This window comes from Pelodiscus sinensis, unplaced genomic scaffold, assembly GCF_049634645.1.
Source record: "Pelodiscus sinensis isolate JC-2024 unplaced genomic scaffold, ASM4963464v1 ctg34, whole genome shotgun sequence".
Taxonomy (NCBI): domain Eukaryota; kingdom Metazoa; phylum Chordata; order Testudines; family Trionychidae; genus Pelodiscus; species Pelodiscus sinensis.
Window position 1 is genome coordinate 7029213 of NW_027465849.1, and position 15860 is coordinate 7045072.

The window sequence follows — 15860 nt, forward strand, 5'->3', positions numbered from 1 at the left end:
GAAGCGGCCTCTCCCCACAGCACTGCAGCCTGGGCAGCAGCCGCTCGGAGAAGGGCTCGTCATGGTCCAGCCGGTCGCTGGGCGCGCGCTGCCGGAACTCCATCGCCTCCTGCACCGACGAGCAGCCCCACGTCGGCAACTACCGGCTGCTCAAAACCATCGGCAAAGGCAACTTCGCCAAGGTCAAGCTGGCCCGGCACATCCTGACGGGCAGAGAGGTGAGAGGGCGGGAGCCGTGGGGCAGTGCTGTGGGGCAGCCCGCTGGAGGGGTGGGCAGAGGGCCATGGAGCAATGTCTCAGGCAGGGCATACGGGGGAGCCGTGGGGCAGCCCTGCGGGAGGGAGCAGGGCAGAGGAGGGCCGTGTGGGACACAGGGAGGGAAGTGGGGGGCAGGGGAGAGGAGGAGCATGTGGGACACAGGCAGGGAAGTGGGGGGCAGGCGAGAGGAGGAGCATGTGGGGCACAGGAAGGGGATTGGGAGGGGTGTATGGGGCACAGGGAGGGCAGTGGAGGGGTGAGGGAGTGGAGGGGCGTGTGGTGCATGGGTAGTGGGGGGCAGGGGAGTGAGAGGGGCATGTGGGGCACAGGGAGGGAAGTGGGGGGCGGTGCCCCCGATATTCTCACCCCCTTCCCACCCAGAATCTGGGGGCCCTGGCAGTGGCCGCTGCGGGCTGCCGGGACCCCGGGCCGGAGGGACCCCGGCTCTGACCCCACCTGGCCGCTCTCCTGTTTGTAGGTTGCAATAAAAATCATCGACAAGACGCAGCTGAACCCCACGAGCCTCCAGAAGGTGAGTGGGGGGGGAGCAGGCCGGTGCCCCTGGGCCTGGAGGGCTGGAAGTGGCTGCCCGGGGCTGGCATGGGGGGGGGGGCCCTGTGGCTGCCCACACCGCAGCCCCCCCCCCCCACTAGGTTCCCAGGCTCCACAAAGGGCCCACAGGACTCTGGGCCGGGATGGGGGGGGTTCGGGTCCCACCCCCAGTGCCCCCCCATTTCTCCACCCCAGGGCACCCTCCCATCTCCCCCCCCCGGCACTATCCTGCCAGCCCCCCGCCCGTCCCCCTCCCTCAAATCCCGGCTCTAATTAGCGCCCAGAGGCCCCGCTGGTCGCTGTGGGAACAGCTGCTCGGCATCTCCGGGGCGGCTAATTAGCTTGGGGTTTGGAGGCCAGAAAAGCGGGTTGGCACCGGCCCCGGCACCACCACCCCCCCTCGCCCTTCAGGGGAATCCCCCCCCCCGTCTTCCCAAGCCAGCCCCTCCCCCGGGATCGGTGCGAGTGCCCCACCGAGGGGTGGGCCCCGCGGGCTGAGGGTGGTGGGGCGGGTGAGGAGAATCTGTGAAGCTAATACCCCCCCCCCGACTCTCTGCCCCCTCCAGCTCTTCCGGGAAGTGCGGATCATGAAGGGCCTCAATCACCCCAACATCGGTGAGCCGGGGGCCCGGCTCTGGGGCCCGGGGACGATGAGGCCCCAGATGACTCCTCCCCCCGGCTGTGTGGGCACTGCCTCTGTGGGCCCCTCCGCTGCAGGGGGGCAGGCGTGGGGGGGGGGCAGGCCCCTCCCATGGGCAGGATCGGGGTCCCTCTATGAGGCCATGGGGGCAGGCAGTGGGGGGGCAGGCCTGTCCTGTGAGGCCATGTGGGGGGGCTGTTGGGTGCCCTGTGGTGTTCGGGGCTGTGAGAGGGGGTTAGCCCTGTCCCTGGAGGGTGTTTTAGGGTGCGGGGGGGGTGAGGGTGTTGGGGGGGGTGCAGGCTCCGTTCCAGGAAGCTCTTTGGGGGGCTGTGAGCCATACATTTCGGGGGGGTCTAAATTGCATAGGCAGCAAAGGCTCTGCCAGCCTCGCCGTGGGAGAGACCCGGGCCCCTGTGGGGGGGGGGCGGGGGGGCCCTGGGGAGCTGGGCGCTCAACCGTGTCCCTCCGTTACAGTGAAGCTGTTTGAGGTGATCGAGACGGAGAAAACGCTCTACCTGGTGATGGAGTACGCCAGTGCTGGTGAGCACCCCCCCCCCACTCCGGCAGCCCCCTGCCCCCCTCCCCACACCCCGGCCTGCCTGGCGTGACCCCCACCTGGCCAGGCGTGATGCGCCTCTACACCCCCCCCCGATGACAGGCCCTGCCGCCCCCCCCCCCCCACCCCCCCCGTGCTGCTAAAATTATCCTCGCTGGGTTTAAAATAAGCGGAGCTGCTGGGCTGTCTGCGGGCGCTGTCCAGCTGGTGGCTGACTCGCTGCTGCAGACTGGCACCGGCTGTCGGGGGGGGTGCCCACGTTCCCGCCTGTGCCAGAGGCGGCTCCCCTCTGCTGCCGGGGCTCCGGCTCGTCCCCGAGTGGCCACCGCGGGCCAGTGCGGAGCAGGAGGCACGAAGCTCGGTTCCGGGGGGTCTGGCAGCCGCTCGTGGGGAATGTGCGGGATCCCCAGGCCCCCCGTATCCGGCTGCCATGGGCCCCCCAGCTGGACAGCTGCTGTCGGGGGTGGGGCTGCCCCGCAGGGCGGGGGGCACCCTTTGCCCCAGCCTGCCGCCTGGCACCACCCCCGGCAGCCGGCTCCTGACCGCGCCCCTCCCCCAGGCGAAGTCTTCGACTACCTCGTGTCGCACGGACGGATGAAGGAGAAGGAAGCCCGGGCCAAATTCAGACAGGTCAGGGCGGAGCCTGGCAAGGGGAATGGATGCGAGCCCTGGGCACCCCAGCAGGGGGCGCTGTGGGGGGGGGGCAGGAGCTGGCGGGGGGGGCAGTGCCTGGTTACTGCAGCCCCGGCCTGTCCCAGCAGGGGGCGCTGTGGGGAGGGGCAGGAGCTGACTGGGGGGGCAGTGCCTGGTTACTGCAGCCCCGGCCTGTCCCAGCAGGGGGCGCTGTGGGGAGGGGCAGGAGCTGACTGGGGGGGCAGTGCCTGGTTACTGCAGCCCCGGCCTGTCCCAGCAGGGGGCGCTGTGGGGAGGGGCAGGAGCTGGCTGGGGGGGGGGGCAGTGCCTGGTTACTGCAGTCCCGGCCTGTCCCAGCAGGGGGCGCTGTGGGGAGGAGCTGACTGGGGGGGCAGCGCCTGGTTACTGCAGCCCCGGCCTGTCCCAGCCACAGCCTGGGGGGGATGACTTTGTGCTTTATGGGGAGGGGATGTACACACTCTGAGGGGGAGGTTGTGTGCTCCGTGCGGGGGGCTGGGCTGCTGGCTCTGGGGGGGGCTGCGTCCTCTGCCCACGGAGGGGGAGCTGATAGCTTGGGTGGGGGGCGTAGGTTCTGCACACGAGGTGGTAGCCATGCTGTGTTGCTGGCCCTGGTTGGGGGGGGCCTGCTGTCCCTCTTGTGTGTCCCGGGGGGCGGGGTGGGGGGCAGAGTGTCCGTCGCTCCGCTGCCCTCACTGCCGCCTCCCCCCCCAGATCGTCTCGGCCGTGCACTATTGTCACCAGAAGAACATTGTGCACCGAGACCTGAAGGTGAGTCGCCCCCGGCACCAGCACACAGGCCCTTCCTCTCCCCTGCCCCACACCTGGCACCGCCCTGCCCCATGGGCGCCTCCCCTCCCCCACCCAGGGCCTTGCTCAAGCTTCCCCCCTGACCTCAGACCCACTTTCTGCCCTGGCTCAGGGCCTCCCCCCGGGGTAGGGATGCTAACGGGAAACCGGTTTTCTGGTACCCAGGAGCAGGCCATGCAGCCAGGATTTTACATCCCTATCCTAAGCATGGCCCATCCCCCCTGCCCCCTCTCCCCTGCCCTGGCTATGGGGGCGCAGCCTGACCCTAACCTCCCTCTGCTGTAAGGGCAGGGCTGGGGCTAAGTGCACCCCGGCCCTTCCCCCCAGTGGGGTGTGGCCAGCCCCCCTCCCCCCTGCTGTGCCTCCTACCCCTCCCAGCTGGGGGGGCGTGGCCAGACCCCAGTGTGCTCCCTGCCCCTCCCCCCTGCTGTGCCTCCTACCCCTCCCAGCTGGGGGGGCGTGGCCAGACCCCAGTGTGCTCCCTGCCCCTCCCCCCTGCTGTGCCTCCTACCCCTCCCAGCTGGGGGGGCGTGGCCAGACCCCGCTGTGCCCCTCCCAGCTGGGGGGCGTGGCTGGCCCCCAGTGTGCTCCCTGCCCCTCCCCCCTGCTGTGCCTCCTACCCCTCCCAGCTGGGGGGCGTGGCCAGACCCCGCTGTGCCCCTCCCAGCTGGGGGGCGTGGCCAGACCCCGCTGTGCCCCTCCCAGCTGGGGGGCATGGCCAGACCCCGCTGTGCCCCCGCCCCCAGGCGGAGAACCTGCTGCTGGACGCTGATGCCAACATCAAGATCGCGGACTTCGGGTTCAGCAACGAGTTCACGCTGGGCTCCAAGCTGGACACGTTCTGCGGGAGCCCCCCCTACGCCGCGCCCGAGCTCTTCCAGGGCAAGAAGTACGACGGGCCCGAGGTCGACATCTGGAGCCTGGGGGTCATTCTGTACACCCTGGTCAGCGGCTCGCTGCCCTTCGACGGCCAGAACCTCAAGGTGGGCCGGGGGCATCCTGGGGGGACATCCGGGAGCATAGGAGAATCCTGGGGGCCACAGGGATGGGGTGTCCTGTGGGGACGGGCTGGGCATATCCAGGGGCAAAGGGATGGGGGTCTGGGGGGGACATGCGATGACGGGGTGTCCAGGAACAGGGCGAGTCCTGGGGGCCACAGGGATGGGGTGTCCTGTGGGTGTCCAGGGGCTGGGCATATCCAGGGGCACAGGGATGGGGGTCTGGGGGGAACATGCGATGACGGGGTGTCCAGGAACAGGGCGAGTCCTGGGAGGATGCAGGGATGGGAGTCTGGGGGAACATGGGATGACGGGGTGTCCAGGAACAGGGCGAGTCCTGGGAGGACACAGGGATGGGGGTGTCTAGGTGCATGGGGGACATGGAGTGGGGAGATATGGACGTCGGGGGTCCTGGGGGAGCATGGGCTGGGAGGCCTGGGGAGACCACGGGGATGGGGGTGGGGAGATATGGCCACGGGGGGGGGGGGTCCTAGGAAGACACAGCATCGGGAGATGGGGGTGGGGCGCACTGGGTGTCCAAGGAGGCATGGGCAGTGAGGGACGCCCGAGGGGAACGGGGAGAATGCGGGTGCCCCAGGTGGCCGGTGGCAGGGCCGGCCCGTAGCCCAGCGGAAGGGCAATCTCTAGGTCGGATCTCGCCCCTGCATCGCTCTGGGCCCCGGGCGCCAGAGCCTGCTTGTCTGGGCACAGGCTGGGGTCCCTACAGCCCTGCTGGGCCTCGCCGCAGAGCGAGCCCCCCCTTCGTATGGGGAGGGGGACCCTTTGGGGCCAGCTTCTAGCCAAGGCCCTGGCGATGGGAGTCCCCGGCAGGCTGGGGGAGCCCTACATGACGCCCCCCCTCCCACCCCTCCAGGAGCTGCGGGAGCGAGTGCTGCGCGGCAAGTACCGCGTCCCCTTCTACATGTCCACCGACTGCGAGACCATCCTCCGGCGCTTCCTGGTGCTCAACCCCGCCAAGCGCTGCACCCTGGAGGTGAGTGCCCCCCCGGGGGCGGGGAGGGGGGGCAGGAGGCCCCCAGGAGTGAGGGGGGCAGGCAACGTCCCCCCTCATCTCTTCCATCCATGTGCAGTTATTTTCCATCCCTGTGCGGAATAATGTTTCTTGGTGCACCAGGGCGCGTGTGAATGTGCACCACCAATAGGAACACCCACCGAGCGGTGGGCGCGCTGCTCCGCAGCTGGGTGGCATTTGAATCTCTCCTGAGCGCTCCGCACAAGCACACCACTTACTGGTAGTAGGGTGCCCCCTGGCAGCAAGGGGTGGCAGGGAGCCCAGTGGGGGTGGCAGGGTGCCTCCCCGGCAGTACAGGGACCTCATAGCATCCCCCTGTCCTGTAGCCCAGGGGTTAGTCTGTGCCCTGTTCCCTGGCAGTGCCCAGCGTGCCCGGCTCCCTGCGGCAAGTCCAGCCCGGGCAGCCCCCCCGGCACCCTCCCCTCCTGGGGTTCCCCCCAGCTTTCTGGAACCTCCATGGATCTCGGTGTGTTTCTCCTTCTCTCCATTGGCAGCCCCACCCCTGGCCCCAGAGCGGTTGCTTAACCCCTTACACCCCATGCAGAGCAGGGCCGAGCCCAGAGGGAAACTGAGGCACACAAGGGGCCTCCTAAAAATATTACCAAGGTTCCCATTTCTTCACTGCCCCCTTCCTGTGCTCTGTGGCCCCCTTTACCGGCCCCCCGACTCGGCCCATGGACCTGGGACCCCATCCTGGCCCTCAGCTCTGCTTGGTGCGCCCCAAGAAGCAGCAGTCCCCCCCGGGGGGTGAGCTCTCATTAAGCTGTGCAAGGCCCTGCCTGGCGCTGCCTCCCCCAATGACTGTAATTAGTGTAATTGACTCAGGGGATAATTACAGGGTGTCTGGGACCTAGGCAGGCTCCATGCAGCCCCCACAGAGCTCGGCTTCCTGGTGGGCGGGGTCTCGGAGCTGGCTGGGAGCACCCGGGGGGAGGGGTACAGCTTCCGCGGGCTCATGGGGGCTCCCCTGGGGGGCAGAGTTGGGCTGCTGAGCTCCTTGGGGGGGCTGGGTCTCGGAGCTGGAAGGGAGCCCCCCAGAAGGGGGGCTGTAGCTCCCGCAGGCTCATGGGGTCTCCCCTGAGGGCCAGAGTTGGGCTGCTGGGCTCCCCACAGCGGGGCGGTGGCTCGGGGGCACTGGAAGGAGGGCGCTGGGCCCTTCCTCGCTGCGCCCCTCTGCAGCCCTCTTGGGATGGGGGGCGGGGGGGAGACGCAGCCTGAGTCCCGGCTGGTGGGGGGGGGGGGTCTGTGCCGGCTGGCGGGGGAAGGGTACTTTGGGGGCAGACGCTGCCCTGGTGCTGGTTGTGGGGGGATTGAGGGGTGCTCAGTCTCGAGAGGCACGCCCCCCCACGCCAGGGGGCCCGACCCCCCTCCTCACCCGTCCTTCCTCTCCCAGCAAATCATGAAGGACAAATGGATCAACATCGGCTACGAGGGGGACGAGCTGAAGCCCTACAAGGAGCCGGAGGAGGATTTTGGAGACACCAAGCGCATCGGTGAGGGCCCAGGGCTGCTGGGCTGCGTGGCCTGGGGAGGGGGGGACCCCCGATGGGGGCAGCACCAGAGGCTGGACGCGAGGACACCGGTTTGGTGAGGGCCCAGCTGTCTGGCGAGGGGAGGGCAGAGCAAAGCTGCAGCCCCATGGCCTGGATCTTTGGCCTCCGCCCCACCCGGGCCGGGACATGGCCCCTTCCTCCCAGCCCCCAGAAGGCTCAGTAGTACCAGGGCACCCCCCAGGGCTTGCTTGGCGGGGGCCGGGTGCTGGTGTCAGTGCCGGAAACAAACCCAACCCCTCTCTCCCAGAGGTGATGGTGGGGATGGGCTACACCCGCGAGGAGATCAAGGAAGCCCTCAACAGCCAAAAATACAACGAGGTCACAGCCACCTACCTCTTGCTGGGCAGGAAGAATGAGGTGAGTGCAGGCCCGAGTTGGGGGAGCCCGTGAGGGGTTTGGATCTGGAGCGTTTGCTGAATCCTCTGTCTCGTGCACTGTGCTGCTGCGGCAGGCAGCCGAGCGCTCCCGGCCGGCTCTCTAATCTCTTCCAGCCAGGGGCGGATTTTTTTGCATCCACATGCGGAATAAATTTTTACGTGCACCGAGGCGCATGTGAATGTGCCCCATCAGGAGACACAGCGGGCACTTGCGCTCGCATGAACCTTTCCACAGTCAGGGACATGCCCAGCTGTAAGCCGAACAAAGGCGTCTCCCCAGCCCACAGCTGTCCCGTCTCGTCCAGGTCCAAAGTCTGACCCCTGTAAGTTTATTTCCCAGTCCTGCCCTCCCTCAGCGTGGAGAGAACAAGGCACCAGCCTCTGCCTGGGATCTGCATCCCCCCACATGGCAGAGTTCTAGGTAAAAGATATGAACCCCACATGTTACCTACAGAAAGATCCATTTTCGGGGTCCTAGTGTGTAGACCCACGTTCTAGAACTTAAGAAACCAAACCGAACTGCAGTGTGAATTCTCCAAACTGCATCACATTTGAATCCAGCCGTGCCTCCCCCTGGCTGGCTTCCATACGCGAGCCTGGAGCTTCCTCCCTGCCACCACAGGCGGCGTGCTGTGTGCGGTGACGTCACTTTCTCCTTTTATAGTTTCTTCCACGTGGAGGGGACTTCTCTGTTCCACACCAGGCCCATGAACATTCCCTCCAATCTTTCCCATGTGCGGAATAATTTTTTATGTGCACCGAGGTAGGTGCGACTGTGCACCACCAGGGGAAACACACAAACCAAGCCGGATGGTGGTGGACTCTCTCCTGAGTCACCGCACAAATGCCTGGCTTCCACGGAACATTGGTCCAGGGTCACCCAAGCTAGCCCCATGTCCTTGCGGGCTTCCGTGAGGCAGGGCAGAAATGGCTCGTTCTCTGTGTGGATGGGCCGTTCAATTTGAATGCACCTTTCGCAGACCAGAGTGGGTGTCCAGCTGGGTGGGTGTTACCTGGGAGGAGACCTGGCTTCACAGTCAATTTTTATACTCCAGCTTGCACCGCGCTCCATGCTTATGAATCGGATAATCGCACTCCGCAACCCGTTGCTTTTCATAGAACCATAGGGCTGGAAGAAACCTTAGAAGGCCATCGAGTCCAGCCCCCTGCCCAAGGCAGGACCAATCCCAATGGAATCAACCCAGCCGGAGCTTTGTCAAGCCGAGACTTAAACACCTCTAGGGATGGAGACTCCACCACTTCCCTAGGGAACCCATCCCAGCGCTTCCCCACCCGCCTAGGGAAAGAGTTTTTCCTAATATCCAATCTGGACCTCTCCCACCACAACTTGAGCCCATTGCTCCTTGTTCTGCATCCGTCACCACTGAGAACAGCCTCTCGCCAGCCTCTCTGGACCCCCCTTCCGTAAGTTGAAGGCTGCTGTCAAATCCCCCCTCACTCTTCTCTTCTGCAGACTAAACAGACCCAAGTCCCTCAGCCTCTCCTTGTAGGTCATATGCTCCAGCCCCCTAATCATTTTGCTTGCCCTCCGCTGGACCCTCTCCAATGCGTCCGCATCCTTTCTCTAGTGTGGGGCCCAGAACTGGACACAATACTCCAGATGTGGCCTCACCAGAGCCGAGTAAAGAGGAATAATCACGTCTCTGGATCTGCTGGCAATGCTCCTCCTAATGCCCCCTAATACGCCATTAGCCTTCTTGGCTACAAGGGCACACTGTTGACTCATGTCCAGCCTCTCCTCCACTGTAACCCCCAGGTCCTTTTCTACAGAACTTTTCCCTTGGCCCTGCCTGGGAGATATTTTGTACAAGATGCGTCAGAATGATTTCTAGCCCGGTGTTTTTCAATCAGTGGCACGAATCCCCGTAGGGGTACTCGAGAAGTCTGGGGGTACCTCAACACAGCTGCCATTTGGAGAAAACGGAATTTTTGTGTTAAGTTTTACAGCGCTGTATTGTTTTTACACTTTTTACGCCCCAAAATTTCATTGCCACCCAGCTACAATTAAGTTGTTTAAACAAATGTGTTGCGATGGTAGAAAAAAATTTTGTGTGTATGAAAACTGTAGGCACTGGGGTACTTATATTTTTTTTTTGGAAAAAGGGGTACTTTATAAAAAAAGATTGAGAAACATTGGTCTAACCAATGCCTCCTGTGAGCTGAACGCTTAGGTGGCTCAAACCCACATCAGCAAAGCCCCTGCAGCCGGCCGTGTGGTGCACAGGCCTCGGTGCACGTAACAAAATTTATTCCACCTATGAGTGGGGGAAAAAAACCGAGGGAACATTGTGTGTAACAACATCACGGCGGTGAACACAGGGTGCTGCGGTGTCCCCAAGCCAGGCAGAGAAGAGCAACCAGACTGTTATCAGACTCGTGGTCTTTCAAGCCAGGTCCTGTCTCTGCCGGTGGCGGGTGGCAGGTGCTGCAGAGGGAATGACCGGAGCAGGGCAGATTTTGAGGGGTCCGCCCCCTGTCCAGTCCCTGTGTCGCAGGCAGGGGTTTAATGACCCCCAGTGCATGGAGTCGCGTAGCTGGTGATCTTGGCTAATGACCGTGCCCCAGGATTCGGTTTAGCCCCAGTATGATGTCACGGACTCGCAGGGCTCTGCTCTTGGCTCTATACGGCCCCTGCGAGGAGTCCCCTTCGGGGCCACAGCCCTCCTCGGGGGCCACTCTCTCTTGGGGGGGGCATGCTGTAGGGCCCCCAGCCCGCCTGGCTCTCCCCACGGGCCTCTCTGGGACTCCCCTTGTGAGCAATTGAGCACAGAACAGGAAACCCCCAGCTAGGTCTATCCTGCGTCCAGGAGGGCCCTGGCTGCCCCCTCTTCCCCCCCCCCATTCCAGCTGCCCCCTCCTTCCAACCAAGACCCCTCTCCTACATCCTTTGTCCCCTCTCTGGCTGGTCAGGTCACCAGGGCCTTCTCAACCTATTGTCCTCCCCATGGCCAGGACTGGCTGGTCCTCCTGGGGTAGGGTCCCCCACCACCAGGCGACTAGGCCAGGTCACACCTGGTCCTCTGCCCCAACAAAAACGCCTTCCCACCACCTCGTTACACATGCAACACCCAGGGGAACAGAGGCAGGCATAGATGATGCATGTAAGTCGCCACAAAAATCCCCAACTTCCTCTCCACCTTCACGCCGTCCCCCCGCGGCGAGTTCCACAGGTTAACCAAGCACCAGCTTCCTCCTGGTTTTAACCTGCCGCCTCGTGATTCCAAGGGGTGCGCCCCGGTGCCTTGTGGTACGGGTCGAGGTAAATGGCACTTTTCTCGCTTCCTTCACGCTGTTCGCACAGGCGATAATTCACCCCCGGCGGATCCCTTCACAGAGGAACAGGCCCTGTCGTCCCCTGTTCCACTCCTTGCCTCGTTTTTATTGGCACCGTTTCTGATTCCGTCATCGCAGTGGCCGGAGCTGCTCACCACCAGCCGGGGGGTGGGATCGTGAGAGTTGTGATAGCTGGGCCCACACCGGGGTCACTGACCGGGCCATGTCCACACGGGGAGGGTTTGGTGACCAAAGCACTGTCGACCTGAAATGAAACGGGTCCAACTGGTTTTTCTGCCTCCCGTTTTCGACGTGTCCTGGCCACGTGGCTAGCTCCCCCGTGGACAGGTAGAGCAAAGCCTTGTGGGTAAGCATCCCACGGGGCCGTGCTGTGAGAAGGCCCAGCTGATCCTTGCGCTTCGTGGGGTTCTCCCCGAGTTCTCCCACCACTCGGGGAACAGCAGCGTGAGGCGCTCTGGGAGCTCTCTGGGGTGAGGGATGTCAGAGCAGCCCCCCATCTCTCCAGCCCTCCCCTGGCGGCAGCAGCCTGCCTTCCGCTGTGTTCCTAGCCAGGCAGAACAGGCGCACTCCAGCAATTTGCTCTTTGTTTGGTCCCCAAAGGGAGCAGCTCACTCAGCTGTCAGATACTTCCTGGAGCTTTGAAAGGGGGAGGGGCATGCAGGCCTGCAGGGCAGCAGAGATCCCAAGACACTGAGCAGAGCCAGCAGGGCAGGCATGGTGGGATACTGGGGGAAGCCAATTCTCACCACACAACAGCATCCACGCCGGCTCTTTGTTGACACTAAAAGGAGGGGAACGGACAAAACTCTCCCGGGGGTGGAGGTGGTGTTGCCAGAACAGTGTGTTTCCCTCGAAAGTTGCACAGCAGTGTGCCCGCTCCCACTGGTTGGGCACCAGAAGAACGGTGTTTCCGTCGGGAAAGCGTGTGGGCACCGGAAAGCAGCCGGCGCCCAATTGCGAGGCCGGGCTGACAGGTGTGCTCTCGGCAGGTGGAGGGGAGCGAGTCGCGCACGGGGAGCAGCCTGTCCCTGGCCCGGGTGCGGGCCCCCAGCGAGGTCTCCAACGGCACCAGCAAATCGTCCACCCACGCCAAGGCCCAGCGCAGCTCCTCCACCTACCACCGGCAGCGGCGGCACAGTGACTTCTGTGAGTGCCAGCCCGCAGCAGCCGTGGGACCGCAGACCCCAGTGGGGCCAAGGGCAGCTGGGGGGCCAAAGGGCAGAGGTTTGAGGGCCCATGGGGAATGGGCGGAAGGGTCAGGTCTGTAGGGCGTTTAGGGGAAGGGGAGGGGAGTGGGCAGGAGGGAGTGTGGGGGGGGACTCAGGGCAGGGGGCGCTGTGGGGAGCAGGGCAGGAGCTGGGGCTGTGGAGCTTCCGGCTACTTCAGCCCCAGCCTTGCCCAGCAGGGGGCGCTGTGGGGAGGGGGCAGGGGCTGGCTGGGGGGGGAGCCCCTGGCTACTCCAGCCCCAGCCTCTCCCAGCAGGGGGCGCTGTGGGGAGGGGGCAGGAGCTTGCTGGGGGGGGGAGCCCCTGGCTACTCCAGCCTCAGCCTCTCCCAGCAGGGGGCGCTGTGGGGAGGGGGCAGGAGCTGGCGGGGGGGGGGGGAGCCCCTGGCCACTCCAGCCCCAGCCTGTCCCAGCAGGGGGCGCTGTGGGGAGGGGGCAGGAGCTGGCGGGGGCGGGGGGAGCCCCTGGCCACTCCAGCCCCAGCCTGTCCCAGCAGGGGGCGCTGTGGGGAGGGGGCAGGAGCTTGCTGGGGGGGGAGCCCCTGGCTACTCTAGCCCCAGCCTCTCCCAGCAGGGGGCGCTGGGGGGGGCAGGGGCTGGCTGGGGGGGGGGGGGGAGCTGTATGAACTGTGACTGTGGAAAACCCAGAGGGGAGGGAGGTGCCAGCTCCCCCCGCTGCCCCAACTGGGCGCTGCCTGGCAGGATGTCAGAGCTTCCTCCCCCCCCCCCGCAGGTGGCCCCTCGCCCGTCCCCATGCACCCCAAGAGGAGCCCCACCAGCACGGGGGAGGCGGAGGCCAAGGAGGAGCGGATGCCCTCGCGGAAGGCCAGCTGCAGCGTGATGAGCAGCGGGCGCGGCATCCCCCCCTCCAGCCCCATGGTGAGCAGCGCCAACAACCCCAACAAGTCGGAGATCCCCGACCGGCGAAAGGACAGCGCCACCAACACGGTGAGAGCGGGGAGGGGCCGGGCGGGGGGGCCGGGAGTGGCGTGAGCCCGGGGGCCGGGCGGCGGGGGGCCGGGAGTGGCGTGAGCCCGGGGGCCGGGCGGGGGGGGGGCCGGGAGTGGCGTGAGCCCGGGGGCCGGGCGGGGGGGGGGCGGGAGTGGCATGAGCCCGGGGGGCCGGGCGGCAGGGGGGGGCCGGGAGCGGCGTGAGCCCGGGGGCCGGGCGGGGGGGGGGGGCCGGGAGCGGCGTGAGCCCGGGGGCCGGGCGGGGGGGGGGGCCGGAGCGGCGTGAGCCCGGGGGCCGGGCGGGGGGGGGCCGGGAGCGGCGTGAGCCCGGGGGCCGGGCGGGGGGGGGGGGCCGGGAGCGGCGTGAGCCCGGGGGCCAGGCCCACGCTAAGCCCCGCTTGGCCCCCCGCAGAACAACATCCCGTCGAGCGTGATGACGCGGAGGAACACGTACGTGTGCACGGAGCGGCCCGGCACCGACCGCCACTCGCTGCTGCACAACGGCAAGGAGAACAGGTGGGGGGGGCCCCGCGGCGCTGCCGTCCAGCCGGGGCGGCCCCAGAGCCGAGGCAGGGAGCCCCCCTCAGCCCCGCGGTCGCTCCCCGATGGCCTGCGGCGCTGGGGCCGGCTCTCTGGCAGCGGGGTGGGGCTGCCGGGGGCACCGAGGGGCAGAGGCTGCTGGCCGGAGTCGGGGGGATGGGCAGTGCTGGGGAGGGGAGAGCCAGGCAGTGGTGGGGGAGGGGGAGCCTGCCCTGCCCCCCCCCCCATTCAGTCATCATTGAGCTGCCGTCAGCCCCTCCCCCTTCCTTCCCATGGGCGCTGGCTCCCGCCCCGTTTCCATTTGCCCTGCTCCAGTGCCCATGGGCCCCCATCCCCCGCTTACACCGCCCCCCCCAGTGCCCACGGGCAGCGCCGGGACAGATCCAGGGTAACCTCACGGGGCCCCCATCCCCCGCTTACACCCTCCCCCCCCCCCAGTGCCCACGGGCAGCGCCGGGACAGACCCGGGGTAACCTCACGGGGCCCCCATCCCCCGCTTACACCACCCCCCCCCCCAGTTCCCACGGGCAGCGCCGGGACAGACCCGGGGTAACCTCATGGGGCCCCCATCCCCCGCTTACACCACCCCCCCCCCCCAGTTCCCACGGGCAGCGCGGGACAGACCCGGGGTAACCTCATGGGGCCCCCATCCCCCACTTACACCCCCCCAGTGCCCACGGGCAGCGCCGGGACAGACCCGGGGTAATCTCACGGGGCCCCCATCCCCCACTTACACGGCCCCCCCCAGTTCCCACGGGCAGCGCCGGGACAGACCCGGGGTAATCTCACGGGGCCCCCATCCCCCGCTTACACCCTCCCCCCCCCCCCCCAGTGCCCGCGGGCAGCGCCGGGTCAGACCCGGGGTAATCTCACGGGGCCCCCATCCCCCGCTTACACCCTCCCCCCCCCCCCCCAGTGCCCGCGGGCAGCGCCGGGTCAGACCCGGGGTAGCCGCTGCAGGAACCGAGTTCCTTGCTCAGTCTGGGCGGGTTGCCCGAAGGTTGACCCTGTTTCCGATACTTTGCCCAGCCCCTGGGGTGGGAGGGGGATGGGAGGTGGGGGGTTCTGTGGGGCAGGGGTGCCTGGGGAGCTGTCATTGATACAGGTGCTGGGATTCAGGGGCGCACGGGGGTTAACAGAGCAGGACGTGCTTGGGGGTGCGGGTTATGGGGCAGGCTGTGCGGGGGGGGGCGGGAGGAGAACAGTGTGTGGGGCTCACCCTGGGGCTCTCTCCCCCCACCCTCCCCAGCTCCATCTCCAGCCGGGTGCCCCCCGCCTCGCCCTCCAGCCACAGCATCGCCACCTCGTCCTCGGACCGCACCCGCCTCTCGCGCGGCAGCACCATCCGCAGCACCTTCCACGGGGGCCAGGTGCGGGACCGGCGCGGGGCCGTGCAGAACGGGCCGCCCGCCTCCCCCACGCTGTCCCACGAGGCCACGCCGCTGCCCCAGAGCCGCAGCCGGGCCACCTCCAACCTCTTCAGCAAACTCACCTCCAAGCTGACACGGCGGTGAGTGCTCCCGGCCCGCCACTCGGCGTGGGGCAGGGACGCTGGCCGCTGGGGACGTCCCGACCCCCCCACCCTCAGCCAGCAGGGGGCGCTGTGGAGAGGGGGCAGGAGCTGGCTGTGTGGAGCCACCGGCTACTCCAGTCCCGGCCTCTCCCAGCAGGGGCGCTGTGGGGGAACAGGGCAGGAGCTGGCTGTGGGGGGGAGCCCCCGGCTACTCCAGCCGCAGCCTCTCCCAGCAGGGGGCGCTGTGGGGAACAGGGCAGGAGCTGGCTGTGGGGGGGAGCCACCAGCTACTCCAGCCCCAGCCTCTCCCAGCAGGGGGCGCTGTGGGGAACGGGGCAGGAGTTGGCTGTGGGGGGGAGCCCCCGGCTACTCCAGCCCCAGCCTCTCCCAGCAGGGGGCACTGTGGGGAATGGGGCAGGAGCTGGCTGTGGGGGGGAGCTGCTGGCTACTCCAGCCCCAGCCTCTCCCAGCAGGGGGCGCTGTGGGGAACGGGGCAGGAGCTGGCTGTGGGGGGGAGCCCCCGGCTACTCCAGCCCCAGCCTGGCCCGGAGGGGTTGCTGTGGGGACCCCAAGGTTGGGCCCTGGGGTCTGGGCGCCACGTTTTCCTGTCTGACTCGTGTGCCTGCCCCCTCTGGTCTCTCGCTCTCTGCTCCCCCTTCACTCCCCCTTCTCTGTTTCAGGGTCACTCTTGACCCGTCTAAGCGGCAGAATTCTAACAGGTGCGTCTCTGGCGCCTCTGTGCCTCAAGGAGCCAAAATCAGTAAGTGCCGCTGCTTCTGCTCGCCCCCTTTCTCCCCCCCCATCGCTCTCTCGCTCTCTCTCTTCCTGCCTTTACTTTCCAACTCCAGGGCCTGGATTTCACCAGCCCGCCCCACAGCCTGGAACCCCGGG

General features: G+C 66.9%; 1 protein-coding gene across 2 annotated transcripts in view; it reads left to right on the top strand.

The window, feature by feature from the left end:
- Positions 1-15860, top strand: part of MARK4 (microtubule affinity regulating kinase 4) — a 43435-nt gene that overhangs the window by 19550 nt on the left and 8025 nt on the right. The window contains exons 2-16 of one of the 2 annotated variants that reach the window (XM_075915371.1): positions 21-218; positions 737-790; positions 1377-1425; positions 1925-1990; positions 2566-2636; positions 3372-3428; positions 4214-4450; positions 5340-5459; positions 6892-6991; positions 7299-7408; positions 11733-11889; positions 12700-12914; positions 13329-13432; positions 14706-14966; positions 15650-15729. In XM_075915371.1, coding sequence (XP_075771486.1) covers positions 21-218; positions 737-790; positions 1377-1425; positions 1925-1990; positions 2566-2636; positions 3372-3428; positions 4214-4450; positions 5340-5459; positions 6892-6991; positions 7299-7408; positions 11733-11889; positions 12700-12914; positions 13329-13432; positions 14706-14966; positions 15650-15729 — 1879 coding nt within the window. The remainder of the gene's footprint in view (positions 1-20; positions 219-736; positions 791-1376; positions 1426-1924; positions 1991-2565; positions 2637-3371; positions 3429-4213; positions 4451-5339; positions 5460-6891; positions 6992-7298; positions 7409-11732; positions 11890-12699; positions 12915-13328; positions 13433-14705; positions 14967-15649; positions 15730-15860) is intronic. The other variant, XM_075915370.1, reaches the window with a different exon arrangement.